Source organism: Salmo salar, chromosome 17 (assembly GCF_965601325.2).
Source record: "Salmo salar chromosome 17, fSalSal1, whole genome shotgun sequence".
NCBI lineage: Eukaryota > Metazoa > Chordata > Actinopteri > Salmoniformes > Salmonidae > Salmo > Salmo salar.
The window spans coordinates 30644896-30666267 of record NC_138307.1 but is presented as its reverse complement, the minus strand read 5'-3'; the positions used below and the strand labels follow the sequence as shown (position 1 = coordinate 30666267).

Genomic DNA, 21372 nt, shown 5'->3' with positions numbered 1-21372 from the left:
ATGTCTACACTGTATTTCTGATCAATTTGACATTATTTGAATGGACAAAAAATTTGCTTTTCTTTCAAAAACAAGGACATTTGTAAGTGACCCCAAACTTTAGAATTTATTCATTTATTTCACCACTAATGGTAGTGTATTTATTTAAAATTTTTTAGCTTTATTTAACATCCTTAGCATACTGGTTATTGTCTGGAATTTTGGATGACTGACGTGCCCAAAGTAAACTGCCTGTAAACTGCCCAGAAGCTAGGATATGCATATACTTGAATTATAATTTTTTGAGGTCACAGGTTTTTTCAATGCTTGCCTATGGCATATACAAATAGATTGGACCCAGATTGTAGTTCTTATGGCTTCCACTAGATGTCAACAGTCTTTAGAAAGGGTTTCAGGCTTGTTTTTTGTAGTTTGTAGTATTTGTAGTTTTTCCAAGGTGTCCCACATTAGAAAAGTAGTAATGTTGTGCGCATCGACTAGAGTGCACTCTTCGTTATTTATCTTCGCTATTGAACATACTATTCTCCGTCTTAAATATTATTGTTTATTTATATATTAGGATACCTGACGATTAATTAGAAACATCGTTTGACTTGTTTGGACGAACTTTACCAGTAACTTGTTGGATTAGTTTGTGTGCATGTTGAACGAGTGAATTACGGAATCAAGCGCGCCAACTAAACTGATATTTTTGGGATATAATGAAGGACTTTATCAAACAAAACGACCATTCATTGTGTAGCTGGGACGCTTGGGATTGCAATCAGAGGAAGATCTTCAAAGGTAAGTGATTTATTTAATTGCTGTCTGTGATTTTGTGACGCCTGTGCTGGTTGAAAAAGTATATTGACGTGGGGCGCTGTCCTCAGATAATCGCATGCTATGCTTTCTCCGTAAAGACATTTTGAAATCTGACAACGCAGTTGGATTAACAAGGTTTTAAATGATGTAAGACACTTGTATTTTCATGAATGTTTAATATTACGATTTTTGTATTTTGAATTTCGCGCTCTGTAATTTCACCGGATGTTGACGTAGGTGTCCCGCTAGCGTTTGGACATGCGCCCAAGCAGGTTAACTCGGCAAGTCAGTTAAGAACAAATTCTTATTTTCAATGACGGCCTAGGAGCAGTGGGTTAACTGCCTTATTCAGGGGAAGAACGACAGATTTTTACCATGTCAGCTCGGGGATTCGATCTTGCAACCTTTCGGTTGCTCTAACCACTAGGCTACCTGTCACCCGGTATGGCCAGAAGAGGACTGGTCACTGCTCTGAGCCTAGTTCCTCTCTAGGTTTCTTCCTAGGATCCTGCTTTCTAGGGAGTTTTTTGTGGCCACTGTGCTTCTACATCTGCATTGCTTGCTCTTTGGGGATTTTATGCTGGGTTTCTGTTAAGCACTTTGTGACAACTACTGATGTAAAAAGGGCTTCATAAAATACATTTGATTGATATGTATATCACACCAACTGACTGGTTCTTCTGATGTTCACACAGGACACCATGTTGAGACATTCTCTACATCCAGAGAGCAACAGCAGGAAGATCAGAGAGCTAAGAGTTCTCATCACTGCCCACATTGTGAAGAGATTTTCCCATTTCTATCAAAGCTAAAAATACACCTAAAAATACACACAGGAGAGAAGCCTTACTCCTGCTCTGACTGTGGAAAATGCTTCAAAACATCAACGGTGCTAAAACTTCATCAGAGCACACACACAGGAGAGAAGCCTTATTACTGCTCTGACTGTGGAAAACGTTTTAAAACATCAACTCAGCTAAAAGTTCATCAGAAGACTCACACAGGAGAGAAGCCTTTCTTCTGCCCTGACTGTGGAACTAGTTTCTCTCAACTTTCCCACTTAAAAAGACATGAACGTATACATACAGGGGAGAAGCCATACTCCTGCTCTGACTGTGGAAAATGTTTTAAAACATCAAATGAGCTAAAAGTTCATCAGAGAACACACACGGGAGAGAAGCCTTACGTCTGCTCTGACTGTGGAAAATGTTTCACAACATCAACTGATCTAAAAGTTCATCAGAGAACACACACAGGAGAGAAGCCTTTCTTCTGCCCTGACTGTGGAACTAGTTTCTCTCAACTTTCCAACTTAAAATCACATGAACGTATACATACAGGAGAGAAACCATACTCCTGCTCTGACTGTGGAAAATGTTTTAAAACATCAACTGAGCTAAAAGTTCACCAGAGAACACACACAGGAGAGAAGCCATACTCCTGCTCTGACTGTGGAAAATGTTTTAAAACATCAAATGAGCTAAAGGTTCATCAGAGAACACACACAGGAGAGAAGCCTTTCTTCTGCCCTGACTGTGGAACTAGTTTCTCTAAACTTTACCACTTAAAATCACATGAACGAATACATACAGGGGAGAAACCATACTCCTGCTCTGTCTGTAGAAAATGTTTTAAAACATCAAATGAGCTAAAAGTTCACCACAGAACACACACAGGAGAGAAGCCTTATGTCTGCTCTGACTGTGGAAATAGTTTCTCTCAACTTTCCAACTTAAAATCACATGAACGTATACATACAGGAGAGAAGCCTTACTCCTGCTCTGACTGTAGAAAATGTTTTAAAACATCAAATGAGCTAAAAGTTCATCACAGAACACACACAGGAGAGAAGCCTTATTACTGCTCTGACTGTGGAAAATGTTTTAAAGCATTAAATGAACTAAAAGTTCACCAGAGAACACACACAGGAGAGAAGCCTTATGTTTGCTCTGACTGTGGAAAATGTTTCAAAACATCAGCTGAGCTAAAAGTTCACCAGAGAACACACACAGGAGAGAAGCCTTATTCCTGCTCTGACTGTGGAAGATGTTTAAAAACATCAAATGAGCTAAAAGTTCATCAGAGAACACACACAGGAGAGAAGCCTTACGTCTGCTCTGACTGTGGACAATGCTTCACAACATCAACTCATCTAAAAGTTCATCAGAGAACACATACAGGAGAGAAGCCTTATTCCTGCTCTGACTGTGTAAAATGTTTTAAAACATCAAATGAGCTAAAAGTTCATCAGAGAACACACACAGGAGAGAAGCCTTTCTTCTGCTCTGACTGTGTAAAATGTTTTAAAACATCAACTCATCTAAAAGTTCATAAGAGAACACATACAGGAGAAAAGCCTTACTCCTGTTCTGACTGTGGGGTGAGTTTCTCTCGACTAGATGCCTTAAAAACACATCAACATATACATGAAGGAGAGAAGCCATACTCCTGCTCTGCCTGTGTAAAATGCTTCAAAACAGCAACTGAGCTAAAAGTTCACCAGAGAACACACGAATGAGAGAAGCCTGCTTATGTCTGCTCTGACTTTTGGGTGAGTTTCTCTCACCATAGCAACTTAACACAACAATGTATACACACAGGGGAGAAGCCTTACTCCTGCTCTGTGGAGGGGTGGGCGTGTAAGTCAAATTTCTAGCCAAAGGCTGCGTGTTTGAATCTCATCAAGGAGGACTTTAGCATTTTAGCGTATTAGCAACTTTGGAACTACTTACTACTTTGTAGCTATGTTAGCATGTTAGCTTAGCATGCAACTACTTAGCATGTTAGCTAACCTTTCCCCTAAACCCATTTAACTCTACCTTAAACCCTTCACCCCTAACCTAGCTAACGTTAGCAACAACAAATTGGAATTCGTAACATATCATAGATATTACAAGTTCGTAACATATTGTATGAATAGCAATGTGTAAAATAACATACGAATTGTAATTCATAACATACGATACGTCCTACAAGTCGTATTATACTGAACAACAATCTAAACGCAACAATTTCAAAGACTTACAGTTTGTAAGTCTGTAAGTTTTTAAGTTTGTAAGTCTTTGAAATTGCAATCCTGCAGGTGAAGAGGTCCTGGGCTGTCGTGGTTACATGTGATTTGCAATTGTGAGGCCGGTTGGATGTATTGCCAAATTCTGTAAAAGGACATTAAAGGTGGCTTATGGTAGAGATATAAATATTGAGCTCTCTGGCAACAGCTATGGTGGACATTCCTGCAGTCATTAAGACAATTGCACATTCCCTAAACTTGAGACATCTGTGACATTGTGTTGTGTGGCCTTTTATTGTCCCCCAGCACAAGGTGCACCTGTGTAATGATAATGCTGTTCATCAGCATCTTGATATGCCACACCTGTCAGGTGGAGGGATTACCTTGACAAAGGCTGAAATGCTCACTAACAGGGATATAAACAAATTTGTCCACAACATTTGAGATAAATAAGCTTTTTGTGCATATGGAACATTTCTGGAATCTTTTCTTTCAGCTCATGAAACCAACACTTTACATGTTTAGTTTATATTTTAGTTCAGTTTTTATTGGTAGGCCATTGTAATGTAACCTAACATACTAAATGGAGTGGCACGGATGTTTTTGTAACATATAATACGTTTTGCTCTGAGACCAGGTTGTCCCTCTGCAGTATTCTGTGGGGATGAGCTAGTAGACATTTTTTTATTGAACCTTTATTTACCTAGGCAAGTCAGTTAAACCTGTTGGGGACACCCCTTCCCGTTCTTATCCCGGTAACGGGATTGCTTGACAAGGTACATGGCGCCAAATTGAAAACAGCAAAAATCTAATAATTTCAATTTCTCAAACAATCAACTATTTTACACCATTTGAAAGATAAACATCTCCTTAACCTGTTATGTCTAGGGGGCAGTATTTTCACAGCCGGATAAAAAACGTACCCGATTTAATCTGATTATTACTCCTGCCCAGAAACTAGAATATGCATATAATTATTAGCTTTGGATAGAAAACACTCCAAAATTTCTAAAACTGTTTGAATGGTGTCTGTGAGTATAACAGAACTCATTTGGCAGGCCAAAACCTGAGAAGATTCCATGCAGGAAGTGGCCTGTCTGACAATTTCTTGCCCTTCTTGATTATCTCTATCCATTACAGAGGATCTCTGCTGTTACGTGACACTTCCTATGGCTCCCATGGGCTCTCAGAAGGCGGCAAAAAGCTGAATCGTGGCTTTGCATGCTCTGGTTGAAAAAAAGTAGCGCGTTTGGGTAGTGGCTGGTTACAGTACTGTGAGACTCAGGCTCGTGCCCGCGTCGACAGAATGCTTTGTTTTCTTTCGTCTGTTTACCTAAACGCAGATTCCCGGTCGGAATATTATCGCTTTTTTACGAGAAAAAGGGCATAAAAATTGATTTTAAACAGCGGTTGACATGCTTCGAAGTACGGTAATGGAATATTTAGAAATCTTTTGTCACGAATTGCGCCATGCTCGTGACCCTTATTTACACTTCGGATAGTGTCTTGAACGCACGAACAAAACGCCGCTATTTGGATATAACGATGGATTATTTTGGACCAAACCAACATTTGTTATTGAAGTAGCAGTCCTGGGAGTGCATTCTGACGAAGACATCAAAGGTAATCAAACTTTTGTAATAGTAAATCGGAGTTTGGTCAGGGCTAAACTTGGTCGGTGTCTAAATGGCTAGCCGTGATGGCTGGGCTATCTACTGAGAATATTACAAAATGTGCTTTCACCGAAAAGCTATTTTAAAATCGGACATATCGAGTGCATAGAGGAGTTCTGTATCTATAATTCTTAAAATAATTGTTATGTTTTTTGTGAACGTTTATCGTGAGTAATTTAGTAAATTCACCGGATGTTTGCGGGGGGTATGCTAGTTCTGAACGTCACATGCTAATGTAAAAAAGCTGGTTTTTGATATAAATATGAGCTTGATTGAACAAAACATGCATGCATTGTATAACATAATGTCCTAGGGTTGTCATCTGATGAAGATCATCAAAGGTTAGTGCTGCATTTAGCTGTGGTTTTGTTTTTTGTGACATTATATGCTAGCTTGAAAAATGGGTGTCTGATTATTTCTGTCTGGGTACTCTGCTGACATAATCTAATGTTTTGCTTTCGCTGTAAAGCCTTTTTGAAATCGGACAGTGTGGTTAGATTAACGAGAGTCTTGTCTTTAAAATGCTGTAAAATAGTCATATGTTTGAAAAATGGAAGTTTTCGGATTTTAGAGGAGTTTGTATTTCGCGCCACGCCCATCATTGGATATTGGAGCAGGTGTTCCGCTAGCGGAACGTCTAGATGTAAGAGGTTAATCCAACCACATTGTCTGATTTCAAAGAGGCTTTACGGCGAAAGCATAAAGTTAGATTATGTTAGGACAGTACATAGACAAAAAATTACACACAGCCATTTTCAATGCAAGGACAGGCGTCACCAAAAGCAGAAAACCAGCTAAAATTATGCACTAACCTTTGACAATCTTCATCAGATGACACTCCTAGGACATTATGTTAGACAATACATGTATTTTTTGTTCTATCGAGTTCATATTTATATCCAAAAACAGCATTTTACATCGGCGCATGACGTTCAGAAAATGTTTCTCCCTCAAAACTGCCGGTGAATTTACAAAAATAGTCATTATAAATGTTGATAAAATATTAAACTGTTTTTCAAAGAATTATAGATTAACATCTCCTGAATGCAACCACATTGACAGATTTCAAAATAACTTTACTGGGAAAGCACACTTTGCAATAATCTGAGTACTGCGCTTAGAAAAATACACTTGGCAATACAGATAGCCGCCATTTTGGAGTCATCTAAATGCATAAATAACATTAGAAATATTCACTTACCTTTAATAATCTTCATCAGAAGGCACTTCCAGGAATCCCAGGTCCACAACAAATGTTGTTTTGTTTGATAAAGTTCATAATTTATGTCCTAATAACTCCATGTTGTTAGCGCGTTCAGTAAGGTACTCAAAATGTAGGACGCGCGAGGAAAGTGTCACGATGAAAAGTCAAAACAAATATCTTTTTACGTTCGTTCAAACATGTCAAACGTTGTATAGCATCAATCTTTAGGGCCATTTTAACGTGAAACTTCAGTAACATTTCAACCGGACGGTTCCTGTGTCTTGAAAAACATTTTGGAACAGAGGTTCCTCCCTCATGAACGCGCGCCAATGAAGTGATGTCATTCCCTGGGTTACCAACTTCCCAGCCTTCTCATTCGGTCTCTGTTCATCATAGACGCCTCAAACAACTTTCTAAAGACTGTTGACATCTAGTGGAAGTTTTAGGAAGTGCAAAATGAATCCTTAGTCACTGTGTGTTCCATTGGCAATGACTTGAAAAAAGTACAGCCACAAGATTTTCATTTCCTGCTTGTATTTTTCTCAGGTTTTTGCCTGCCATATGAGTTCTGTTATACTTACAGACACCATTCAAACAGTTTTAGAAACTTCAGAGTGTTTTCTATCCAAATCTACTAATAATATGCATATTCTAGTTTCTGGGTCAGAGTAGTAACCTGTTCAAATTGGGTACGTTTTTCATCTGGCCATGAAAATACTGCCCCCTAGCCCCAACAGGTTTTAAGAACAAATTCTTATTTACAATGATGGCATAGGAACAGTGGATTAACTGCCTTGTTCAGAGGCAGAAGGACACATTTTTACCTTGTCAGCTCGGGGATTCGATCTAGCAACCTTTTGGTTACTGGCCCAATGCTCTAACCACTAGGCTACCTCCCACCCCTAACATGTATCAGATAGAGATGGTGTGATGATCACTTTTCACCACTAGTTTGGGGGGATTATTTTACAACTTTATTTAATGATACACAGTTTATGAAATGAATACATGTATTTATTAATTGTCTTTAAAACTAGATGAGTTATTTTAGTTACTGATCATGAATGTGTTTGGATAACTGCATTGAAGCAAACTTTATTGATCTGCCAATGAAAAATAAAGTTACATGAATATGTACTGGTCAACCTCTTCTTCTCTTTAGTATTCAGTTCTTCATATTAGATCTGACAGTATGAATGGTTCTTATGGTTGTATTCAGTTCTTCATATTAGATCTGACAGTATGAATGGTTCTTATGGTTGTATTCAGTTCTTCATATTAGATCTGACAGTATGAATGGTTCTTATGGTTGTATTCAGTTCTTCATATTAGATCTGACAGTATGAATGGTTCTTATGGTTGTATTCAGTTCTTCATATTAGATCTGACAGTATGAATGGTTCTTATGGTTGTATTCAGTTCTTCATATTAGATCTGACAGTATGAATGGTTCTTATGGTTGTATTCAGTTCTTCATATTAGATCTGACAGTATGAATGGTTCTTATGGTTGTATTCAGTTCTTCATATTAGATCTGATTGTATGAATGGTTCTTATGGGCTGAGTGCCTGTAGTGTTTTTGTATGACTACAGTCAGGAATTCTCTCTGACCCTGTGATGTCACCAGCACATTAAGTACATTCATGTTAAGATAGCCAGGTGAGACAACCACATATCACAGTAAATACATTTCTCTTCCTCAATTAGTCAGTGTTAGTAGGACAAGTGTCACATTATTATTATTATTATTTGTATTATTATTATTATTTGTATTATTATTATTATTACTTGTATTATTATTATTATTATTTGTATTATTATTGTTTGTATTATTATTATTATTGTTTGTATTATTTGTATTATTATTATTTGTATTATTATTATTATTATTTGTATTTTGGGGGAGGGATACTCTTTAAAGACGTAGGGTTTCAGACCTTTTCGGGCAGATGGGCAGGGACTCTGCTGTCCTAGCATCAGAGGGAAGCTGGTGACACCATTGGGGTACCAGGACAGAGAAGTGCTTTGACTGGGCTGAGAGGGAGCTTGACCTCCTGTAGCAGTGGGACGGCCATGAGACCAGAGTGGCAGAACTGATTGCTCAGGTTGGGATATAGGGTTTGAGCATAGCCTGAATGTAGAGATGGGGCAGTTCCTCTTACTGCAGCGTAAGTAAACGCTATTGTCTTGTAGTGAATGTGAGCTTCGACTGGAAGCCAGTGGAATGTACGGAGGAGCAGGGTGACATGGGGGAACTTGGGAAAGTTAAACACCCAGACGGACTGCAGTGTTCTAGATAAGTTCAGTGGCGACCCATCATTCAGGGCAGGTGGGCCACCTGTTTTGAGCCCCACAGTTTTAGCAATAAAAAAGTGAGAAAAAAAAAAGATCTGTTTGCAAACAATGTAAAAAAAAACATATACAATTGAGTTATTAATAAAGCTGCATACAGACACAGTCTGTTTTCTTGAGTACGGCAGCTCCAAAATACAGGTGTTTCAGTCTAGTTCATTGCTTTCTGTGGAGGTGGGGCAAGCCAGCAGAAAATACAGAGCGTTGTGCCGTGATAGGCTAAGTGTTCTGTCATTCATGGGGACAATATTTCACTGCCAAGTCTAAGGATAGAACTTGAAAATTCAAGCCCCTTGGGTGCTGCCATAGAGTTACATTCAAAGTGCCCATCCAAGAAGGCTCAAGGTCATTGTCCACAGATAAAATAACGTCAAATCATGTTATATCTACAGTCGCTTTGATTGGACTGATCATGTCAACATCCTACTTTCAAAATCTGAGCTAGCAGTCATCATCATGAATCAAGTTGACAATCTACTGGCAAATCCTTTTTAATCTTTGTCATATGAAGAGAAATTATGAGAAATTATAGATAAAACGTACCAGTGCTCATCGGCCATTGGACATAAACATTACACAACAAGTTGGAAATGTCAAATTCAACAATGTGTGGTTTGGAAAGAATCAGTGGCTAACTGCAAGCATCGCAAAGCAATCATTAGCCTGCTATTCAGTGGAGTGGCTGTGTGGTCCCAAGTCTAAGATGAAGTGGCTCTTTTCCTAGTTTAAAATTGTAAACATTCAACATGGGCCATGCTGTCAATAGCTTGATTTGTGCCGCGCTCAAAACAATTTAACTCGGTACTGCAAAATCTGACTTGAGTGAGTTCAAGACAACTGGGAACTCGGGAAAAACAAGCAACGACTGGGAAAATACAGTTTGAACTTTCATCCAACTCGGAATTGTAAATTGGGACCTCAGGCCTCTTTCAACAGCTACGACCAGAAGATCACTGACGTCATAATTTTTTTTTCTTTGAGTTCCCAGTTATCTTGAAAGCACCATTAATCCAGAGAATGCCAGACTTTGATGACAAAATATGCCCATGAAGGACTGCCGTGCCACCTTCCTGTTCAAGTGAGCACAGCACAACAAGGTGAGTCCAAAAATGTCTTGTATACTGCTGCATAAATTATGTAATATGCCAGGGAGATATGTATACTGTAGCTAAGAACGTAATAGGCCCTAACAGTTTGTGGGAACCGTTTCTCACCGTTATATTGCAATTAATGTATTGTTTAGTATTGTGTAGTGGCTTTGCTGGCATGCAACAAACTTTTTTTTAAACGTATTCTTTATTTAACAAGGCAAGTCAGTTAAGAACAAATTCTTATTTACAATGACGGCCTACCCCAGCCAAACCCGGACGATGCTGGGCCAATTGTGCGCTTCCCTATGGCACTCCCAATCACGGTCGAATGTGATTTAGCCTGGATTTGATCCAGGGACTGTGGTGATATCTCTTGCACTGAAATGCAGTTTCTTAGACCGCTGCGCCACTCGGGAGCCCTTAAAAGGTTTGCGGCGAACGTGGGGTAGGAGTTTGACGGCACAAGCGGGGAGCCCAGCCAACAGAGATTTGAGAAATGTTTTGGTACTCTTCTCCAGATCTGTGCCTCGCCACAAACCTGTCTCGAAGCTCGACTGACAATTTCTTCGACCTCATTGCTTGGTTTTTGCTCTGACATGCACTGTCAACTGTGGGACCTTATATACACAGGTGTGTGCTTTTCCAATCATGTCTAATCATTTGAATTTACCACATGTGGACTCCAGTCAAGTTGTAGAAACAGCTCAAGGATGATCAATGGAAACAGGATGCACTTGAGCTCAATTTCGAGTCTCAGAGCAAAGGGTCTGAATACTTACCAAATAAGGTATTTACTAAAATTTCTAAAAATCTGTTTTCGCTTTATCATTATGTGGTATTGTGTGTATATTGACGAGGGGAAAAATGCATTTAATACATTTTCAAATAAGGCTGTAACGTAACAAAATGTGGAAAAATTCAAGGGGTCTTGTATAATGCCCTGTATATGCTTCAAACTACAGATTTAAGGAACTGAAGTGATAAACACAATGGCATAATGGAAAATGCATGTCCAATGGTTATCTCTGTAGTAGTATTATCCACATTAAAACAACTTGGTAGAGCAGTGGTTATCTCTATTAGTATTATCTCTGTATTAGTATTATCCACATTAAAACACCTACGTAGAGCAGTGGTTATCTCTATTAGTATTATCTCTGTATTAGTATTATCCACATTAAAACACCTACGTTGAGTTGTGGTTATCTCTGTATTAGTATTATCCACATTAAAACAACTAGGTAGAGTAGTGGTTATCTCTGTATTAGTATAATCTCTGTATTACCCACATTAAAACACCTAGGTAGAGCAGTGGTTATCTCTGTATTAGTATAATCTCTGTATTACCCACATTAAAACACCTACGTTGAGTAATGGTTATCACTGTATTAGTATTATCTCTGTTTTACCAACATTAAAACACCTAGGCAGAGCAGTGGTTATCTCTGTATTAGTATTATCTCTGTATTACCAACAGTAAAACACCTAGGTAGAGCAGTGGTTATCTCTGTATTAGTATTATCTCTGTATTACCCACATTAAAACACCTAGGTAGAGCAGTGGTTATCTCTGTATTAGTATTATCTCTGTATTACCAACATTAAAACACCTAGGTAGAGCAGTGGTTATCTCTGTATTAGTATTATCTCTGTATTACCCACATTAAAACACCTAGGTAGAACAGTGGTTATCTCTGTATTAGAATTATCTCTGTATTACCAACATTAAAACACCTAGGTAGATCAGTGGTTATCTCTGTATTAGTATTATCTCTGTTTTACCAACATTAATACACCTAGGTAGATCAGTGGTTATCTCTGTATTAGTATTATCTCTGTTTTACCAACATTAAAACACCTAGGTAGATCAGTGGTTATCTCTGTATTAGTATTATCTCTGTTTTACCAACATTAAAACACCTAGGTAGATCAGTGGTTATCTCTGTATTACCAACATTAAAACACCTAGGTAGATCAGTGGTTATCTCTGTATTAGTATTATCTCTGTATTACCAACATTAAAACACCTAGGTAGAACAGTGGTTATCTCAGTATTAGTATTATCTCTGTATTACCAACATTAAAACACCTAGGTAGAACAGAGGACAGAGCATGTGGCTTTGCAACACACAGATGTTTCATCTCCACACTGGCATGATTTTAACAGTGCAACGCCACACAGGCCTCATGCCTCTCAGGTAGGAGGGTACCAGAAATAAATGAATAAAAAACACTAAACTAATGAAGGAGCACACAGTCACCAACAATATATCCCTGGTGTCAATACTTTCAACTGGCTCAACTCACTGTTACAGTACAGCACCACCAAATTCCATTTACCGTAATTTCCGGACTATAAAGCGCACCTGAATATAAGCCGCACCCACTGAATTAAAAAAAATAGATATATTTTGAACATAAATAAGTCGCACATGTCTATAAGCCACAGGTGCCTACCGATACATTGAAACAAATGAACTTTACACAGGCTTTAACGAAACACGGCTTGTGTTACAGTGTAGGTTCCGTCCCTCTCCTAACTAACTAGCCATTTCACATCGGTTACACTTGTAACAAAAATAAATAGGCTTTAACGAAGCACGGCTTGTAACAAAAATAAATAGGCTTTAACGAAACACGGCTTGTAACAAAAATAAAAAATTAGCAGTAAGCTTTAGTTGTCTTTTTGCACGGAGTCAATTCCTCACGCTGCTGTTTCCAACGTCTTATCATCGACTCATTAAGACCAAGCTCCCGTGCAGCAGCTCTATTTCCTTTTCCAACAGCCAGATCAATCACCTTCAACTTGAAAGCTGCATCTTATGCATTTCTCCGTGTTTTTTCCATGATGAGGGTGACAAAATTACTACCATAATCAGAATGATGGGAAGTTTGAGAGCGCTCGATTTAATCTAAACAGTAAACAAAAAAGTTGTTTGACTTTAACCCGTTCGGCAATTTCATTGGTCTAATGAAAGCTTCATGCCGCCAAAAAACTGAGCACGTGACAGAATGTTTTTTTGGAAGAAAAAAAATTGAAAGTGGGAAAAATCCATATATTAGCCGCTTCATTGTTTATGCCGCGGGGTTCAAAGCGTGGGAAAAAAGTTACGGTAGACTAAAGAAGTGAAGTAGACAAACTGCCAGTGTTTTAAAGTTATATGAAATAAGTCTGTGTAGTTACTAACCCTTGTGATCCTTTTGCCCCTTTTCAGCTTTTGACTCTTACCCACTTTTAGAATAGTTTTATTCCCCTTTTGTATTGTACAGCCAACTGATATGAAGTCATGTATATCTCACCAACTGACTGGTTCTTTTGATGTGTTTCACATAGGAGAGCATGTTGAGACATTCTCTACATCCAGAGAGCAACAGCAGGAAGGTCACAGAGCTAAGAGGTGTCACCACTGCCCACATTGTGAGGAGATTTTCCCAATTCTATCAAAGCTCAAAAAACACCTAAAAATACACACAGGAGATAATCCGTATTATTGTACTGACTGTGGGAAGAGATTCACAACATCACAATCTCTGACAGTTCATCAGAGAACACACACAGGAGAGAAGCCTTACTCCTGCTCTGAATGTGGGAAGAGTTTCTCCCGATTGGATACCTTAAAATCCCATGAACATATACATACAGGAGAGAAGCCTTACTACTGCTCCGACTGTGGGGAGAGTTTCTCGCAAAAGAGCAGCTTAAAAGTACACCAATGAATACATACAGGAGAGAAGCATTACTCCTGCTCTGACTGTGGGAAGAGTTTCTCTCGATCAGATAGCTTAAAATCACATGAGCGTATACATACAGGAGAGAAGCCTTACTACTGCTCTGACTGTGGAGAGAGTTTCTCACGATTGGATACCTTAAAAACACATGAACGTATACATACAGGAGAGAAGCCTCATTACTGCTCTGAATGTGTAAAATGTTTCACAAGATCAACTGAGCTAAAAGTTCATCAGAGATTACACACGGGAGAGAAGCCTTACTACTGCTCTGACTGTGGAAAATGTTTTAAAACATCAACTGAGCTAAAAGTTCATCAAAGAACACACACAGGACAGAAGCCTTACTTCTGTTCTGACTGTGGGAAGAGTTTCTCCCGATTGAGTAGGTTACAAACACATGAACGTATACATACAGGAGAGAAGCCTTATTCCTGCTCTGACTGTGGAAAGAGTTTTTCTCACCAGAGCAACTTAAAAACACACCAACGTATACATTAAGGAGAAAAGCCACATCAGTTCTCTCAGACCAGCTAAGAATAAAGTCACTCCATCACTCAATTTTCATCTCAAAGGAAGTGGTAATGTTGAATGAAGCGTAGAACACTATTGTAATCTTATTATTTCTCACTGTGAGAGAACTGTCCAGTGGAAAGGGAGAGTTATAGAATGTTAGCCTCTTTACTTTACTGATTAGTGTGCACCTTTAGTTTTGGTGTGCTTTGTTAGATTCTACTGTAAACATATTGACCTTGGATTTGCCTGTAGTGTTGAATACCCTCTGTGAGGCTTCTCATTTTAAAAACAAACACAGGCTGTGTTTGAATACTCATACTAACTGCACTATTTGTGATGTGAATGGACTATATAATATGCTTATTGGTCATAGTATGGATATAGTTAGCATGCAATTCGCCAAAATACGAAGTATACACACAGAGGACACTAGTTCTGTACTTTTAGGGCCCATAATGCAATTCTTCAAAAAAAAGGGGCGTCGCTTCACAAGTGTTCAGATTTGAAGAAAATGGGGGAAAATATGCAGCCGATGTCCAATGAGAGCGAATACAAATTCATTGCTTTAACTAATTATGACAAATTTTGAGCAAATGTTGAGCAATGTAATCAAGTAATGACTTTTCAAGTAAGTTACGTTACAAGTTATGTTGGCTGACAATTTGTTAGCTACGCTGTCCTTACGAACTGCATAGCATTACAGCAGTATGTACTGGTATGTTAGCTAACGTTAGTTGGATACTAATAATGTTCCAGGCAGTATATTAACTATCTGGTATCTAACTAACCAACATTTATTGACATCATTCTATACTGTAGTCATTGGGCATTTCAATGGACATTGTTAATTCTGGCTATCTACTCCGATTTCAGAACACTCTTGAGCAGAATGACTGATGAATTTAAGAACACTCAACACCGGTTGAATATAGCCGGTGTCAGTAAACGTTGGCAAAAGAAAGCCTAATAAATTATTGCCAGCAGTCACCAACGCTCTGGATAACATGAAAACAGCCTAACCAGTTCTGCTATGGCAAGTAAAATGGTCAGTGAGGTGTTCTCTCATGTGTCTGGAAGTAGCTAGCAAACGTTAGCCAGTTAGCTTGGGTGCTTGACTGCCGTTGAACGATCGGATCAACCCTACTCCTCGACCAGAGCGTCCATTGTGCGCTCTGAACGCTCCGAGAGCGAAATGCTCTGAATTTATGAACGCCCAGAGCGCACTCTGGCACTCCAGATTGAATTTACAAACACACCCGAAATCTTGAAATGTTTAGCTAGTCATTTGTTATGCTAACAACTAGCAAGAGGTTGCATAGCAACAGCATCCGGTAGACAGGCGAAACTCTAGTACGCTCAACTGAAACGATACCGTTCGTTTACAGTATACTAAAATGAACTCTAGTATGTAGTATATACTCATTAAGTATACAGTATGTTAGTATGGGTATATAGTCTGCCAGTTGAATGGGTGGTACTGCTTCCCTCTCAGCCTCTTCTGACTCTGTCTGTGGGGAGAGTTTCTCTACAGTTTTACTGTTTTTACTTCTTTTTATTCAGGTCCCAGTGTCTCATTTGCTATGGTGCCCTGAGGACAAACATTCCATCAATACAACCAAAACAAAGATATATATTTTTTAGCTACAAGACAGCAATAAATACATAACATCAGGTTATTACAATAAGTTATAATAGTCATTTGAAACAATTGCACACTTCAGTGAACTCATTTAACAACAGCGTTTTAAACTGCCCTATCGGCACCAGGGAATCCAGGTGGAATTAGTTTTGTAAGGTATTCTATAACTGTGATGCGTTAAAACAAAGGTGGATTTACCAAACTTTGAAGACAAGCGGGGACGGGTCTGGTATCTCATTTTATATATTTCAAGAGGGAAGTGAGGTATGTTGGAAGCTTGTGGAGATGGAAGCTTTGTAAACAAGAAGGGAGTAATGAAGTGATCTATGGGACTTCCGTGAGGAAGTGACCTTCTGACCTTCTGATACAGAATGCAGTGATGGATATTAAAACTGTCACCTGTAATAAAGCAAAGGGTGCTATGGTAGACGGCATTCAATGGTTTAAGAGTAGTGGCTGCTGCATTCTAGTAAATGGTGTCACCATATTGAAGAACTGGCAGGATAGCATGAAAACACACCAATGTATGCATTTTAACTAATTAGCAACTTTGCAACTACTTATTACTTCTTAGCATGTTAGCTTAGCATGCAACTATTTAGCATGTTAGCTAACTCTTCCCCTAACCTGGCTAACTTTAGTAACAACAAATTGGAATTCGTATTATATTACAAATTAGTAACATATTGTATGATTAGCAATGCGCAACATACCATATGAGTTGTCATTTGCAACATACCATATATCCTATAATTTATATTATATTGTATGACCGCTATTACATTGGTAGGCCAACATAACATATCATACTAAATGGAGTAGCACTAATTTTTGTAACATATAATACGTTTTGCTCTGAGACCAGACTGTCCCTCTCAGTTCTCTGTGGGAATGAGTTAGTAGACACAACATGTATCGGATAGAGATGGTGGATCAGTATCCTGTGGGAATGAGCTGGTAGACACAACATGTATCAGATAGAGATGATGTGATGATCTGTTTTCTGTGGGAATGAGTTAGTAGACACAACATGTATCAGATAGAGATGGTGTGATGATCAGTTCTCTGTGGGAATGAGTTAGTAGACACAACATGTATCAGCTAGAGATGGTGGATTAGTATCCTGTGGGAATGAGCTGGTAGACACAACATGTATCAGATAGAGATGATGTGATGATCTGTTTTCTGTGGGAATGAGTTAGTAGACACAACATGTATCAGATAGAGATGGTGTGATGATCAGTTTTCTGTGGGAATGAGTTAGTAGACACAACATGTATCAGATAGAGATGGTGTGATGATCAGTTTTCTGTGGGAATGAGTTAGTAGACACAACATGTATCAGCTAGAGATGGTGGATTAGTATCCTGTGGGAATGAGTTAGTAGACACAACATGTATCAGATAGAGATGATGTGATGATCAGTTTTCTGTGGGAATGAGCTGGTAGACACAACATGTATCAGATAGAGATGCTGGATTAGAATCCTGTGGGAATGAGTTAGTAGACACAACATGTATCAGATAGAGATGATGTGATGATCAGTTTTCTGTGGGAATGAGTTAGTAGACACAACATGTATCAGATAGAGATGGTGTGATGATCAGTTTTCACCACTAGTTTGGGGGGATTATTTTACAACTATTTAATGATACATAGGTTATGAAATGAAATGTTTTTATTTTTTGTCTTTAAAACTAGATGAGTTATTTTAGTTACTGATCATGAATGTGTTTGGATAACTACATTGAAGCAAACTTAATTGATCTGCCAATGAAAAGTAAAGTTACATGAATTTGAATTGGTCAAACTCTTCTTCTCTTTAGTATTCAGTTCTTCCATATTAGATCTGACAGCATGAATGGTTCTTATGGTAGTATTCAGTTCTTCATATTAGATCTGACAGTATGAATGGTTCTTATGGTTGTATTCAGTTCTTCATATTAGATCTGACAGTATGAATGGTTCTTATGGTTGTATTCAGTTCTTCATATTAGATCTGACAGTATGAATGGTTCTTATGGTTGTATTCAGTTCTTCATATTAGATCTGACAGTATGAATGGTTCTTATGGTTGTATTCAGTTCTTCATATTAGATCTGACAGTATGAATGGTTCTTATGGTTGTATTCAGTTCTTCATATTAGATCTGACAGTATGAATGTTTCTTATGGTTGTATTCAGTTCTTCATATTAGATCTGACAGTATGAATGGTTCTTATGGTTGTATTCAGTTCTTCATATTAGATCTGACAGTATGAATGGTTCTTATGGTTGTATTCAGTTCTTCATATTAGATCTGACAGTATGAATGGTTCTTATGGTTGTATTCAGTTCTTCATATTAGATCTGACAGTATCCCCCCCCCCCCCCCCCCCCCCCCCCCCCACACACACACACACACCTCTCCGATTCAGAGAGGTTGGGTTAAATGTGGAAGACACATGTTGGTTAAATGCATTTCCCTTTCCCCACATCAGAGTTCTACAAGAATATTTACATAATGAACTGGACATTTCAACAGTTTGACCCTCAATATAGTCTTGGGCATTTACTGAGCTGTAACAATGGACCATGGAAAAGGTCTGTTGAAATGAATACTGTAGTGGTGTGAGGAAGGTAACACAAGGTTCCATTCCCCAATAGTAAGTATTGAAACAGATGAGTGAATAATAGAGCCTGTAATTGTCAATGTAACACCTGACCACATACCTATAATGCAGATAATGTAACATGATGAACCTTAGGTTTTCAGATGAATGATTTTTTTTGTTTTTTTTAAACCTCCCCAGGGGTGGATTCATTACGCCGTTCTGTTGTAAAACATTGTCTGTTGGAAAACCTTTTGCATCAGAATCCGTTTACTCCGAATTGAAAAGTTTTGCAATGACAAGGAGAGTTTCTATTGGATAAATTCAGGTAGGTCCCTCCCAATTTCGTTCCATTTGCTTTTTAAATTGTACATTTTTTCCGTTGCAAGGCGTAATGAATACACAAAAGTTCTTAGTTGTAGTGCCTTTCACTTCTTTGAATCCACCCTTCCAGTGGGATAAAGATTATACTTTTTTGTAAGTAGGGCTGGGCGGTATACCGTATTTTACAACGTACTGGTCCAATGTGGAGAAGGAAATAGGAATTTGATGGAGATTTGGATGTGGAAAAGTTGGGACTAATGGTAAGGAAGATGCATAAGGTATGTGGGGATAAGACAGGGAAACAGCATGTCGAGGGTTAGACATAGCCAGGGTGTGGCTGTCTGAAGCCCGCAGAAGAAGGCAAGTGTAGAAAGAGAGAGAGGCAGTGTCAACGGTCGCAGGAGAAAGGCTTAGTCATTTACATTAGGGCTATGTTCTGGAAATTGTATCGATAGTACGTGCCTAATTTTACGACTACAGACATTGATAAATAGGGTTATTTGCGAGGGGTGTCCAACAGTTCAATAACACGTTAAACCGAACGTTTTGATGGCTTGTTTAGTTTAAATTGAAGAGACAGTTACCGAAATCTAATGAATTATAATGAGCGGATAGGTGATTGCGATAGAATAGTACCGAGCGAAATGGGGTTTATTTTTATGCAGGTTGAGTTTATTTTATTTCGCGGGAACAGTGCAAATTAATCATAGTTGTGCGTGTGCCTGGCCGGCGTGTGCGTTCCTGTAGGACGTAGAGTCGCAAGCTAACTCGAGGACGCGCTATCTGTAAGGGGGGTGAGTGTAACCGCGGTGGTGCGCGCTAATAGCGTTTCAATTGGTGAGGTCACTCGCTCTGAGCCCTTGAAGTATAGTTTTGGTACCTCTGTAATAAAACTATTTCATATGCTTTGGAAATTAGCTAGGTTGTATTTGGTTATTTGAATTACCTTTTTCATTTGCTTTCAAAATGTTGAAAGATTGAAATAAATGGTTAAAATAATAAATTGGGTACCTGGACATGGTGATTTGATAGTAGTGCCCTGGGCGACAGATGGACAGTATGTCGAGAAAATCACACAGCTGTGTAATAATCTGAGGGACCACCATTACCGACATGCAGATTTCTCTAAGGTCCACGAGTGTAAACAAGCAGACAGTGAGACTATAAGACAATACCTAGAGAGATTAAAGGACGTGTTCAACGCAAATAGTGGGTTAATAGAACCCCCGGTAGTGGATGGATTTGATGCCCCATAATATCAGCAATTAAAAATTGCTTTCCTCAGTGGAATGCGTCCCGAGATAAGTCGTGCCATCAAACAGAACCTTGTAGGGTGGGGGCTAGCAGATCTGAGGGAAGTAACAGAGGCAAGAGAGGCCAGAGAGGGGGTTGAAACAAATACAGCGAGAAGTAGGTCAGGTGCCCACAGCCAGAAAAAGGAGCGCTTAGCTCTCTTTGGGAAAAATTCCTAGGGACAGGATATCTAAAGGGGTATACACACATGGCATTTTGGAAGTTTTGTTTTCTGAGTTTTAATTAAACACGTCAAATTATTTTGATAGGGAATGTTCTGGGAACCTGGGATACAAAATGTAGATAAAGTCCTTAGCTTTCATTTGTCTAATAAAGTAAGAAACACATTTTTGAAAGGGTGGTATGACTTTTGACCCCTCTAGTGGCTTCCCTGTGTGGTCTGATCAGACACATTGAAAAGCCATTTGGATAGTGAATTTAAGGTCATTTGTGATACTGACTTTAAGGGAATTTGTATAACTGATAATTATGATGGAGTTACAGTTCTTAGACACAATTGATAATTTGAACCAATGAGAAGACTAAAAGAGCAAAGCCTTAGACTAAGGGTAGGCTTCCTTAAGTCTATTTTCCTAGAACAATAAGGGTACATTAATTTTCCTTTGTGGAGTAGTTCAGATTAGTCATTTTTGATCTGATTATGTTATTTGAATATATTTTGACAAGTAGTAGTATTCTTGTACATTATCTAGCCAAGTTTATTTTCCCCTAGGTAGTCAGCTGTGGTTCTATTCAGTGGAAGAGATTTAACACAACAAGGCTGTGGAATTAATATAATAGTATTATTATATTTTGTTGTTGAATAAGTTTAATAATGGTAGACTTATGTCAAGTATCAGGATATATTCTAAGCCAACGGGACAGGAATATATGACATCTGTAGGTGATCCAGGATCATTGAGGGTATGGAGATAAATTTAAGTAGCTATGGAATAAGATAGTGAGACATTTAGCACTCCCCTACACTGCTGAGACCTTGATGGGTTGGAAGTAGCAGGAGGAGAGCATAAGCAAGGAAGAGAAGATAAAAGGGACACAGAAGAATTAGATAACAGTTAGTGAGTGGAGACCAGCATAGTTAAATTATAAACAGGTGAGGACAGAAATAATACTGGGACAGACAGAAAAT

At 38.6% G+C, this 21372-nt stretch overlaps 1 protein-coding gene and 1 pseudogene across 2 annotated transcripts in view; both read left to right on the top strand.

Annotated features, from left to right (window-relative positions):
- The window catches only part of LOC106592527 (uncharacterized), a 35963-nt gene that overhangs the window by 11184 nt on the left and 3407 nt on the right, over window positions 1-21372 (top strand). The window contains exon 3 of one of the 2 annotated variants that reach the window (XM_082964392.1): window positions 1497-7825. The exons of the other annotated variant lie outside the window; for it this stretch is intronic. Coding sequence (XP_082820518.1) covers window positions 1497-3319 — 1823 coding nt within the window. The 3' untranslated portion in view covers window positions 3320-7825. Of the gene's footprint in view, window positions 1-1496; window positions 7826-21372 lie in introns of those variants that run through there. 2 annotated transcript variants of the gene reach the window in all.
- LOC123728050 (uncharacterized) lies at window positions 13336-14408 on the top strand (annotated as a pseudogene).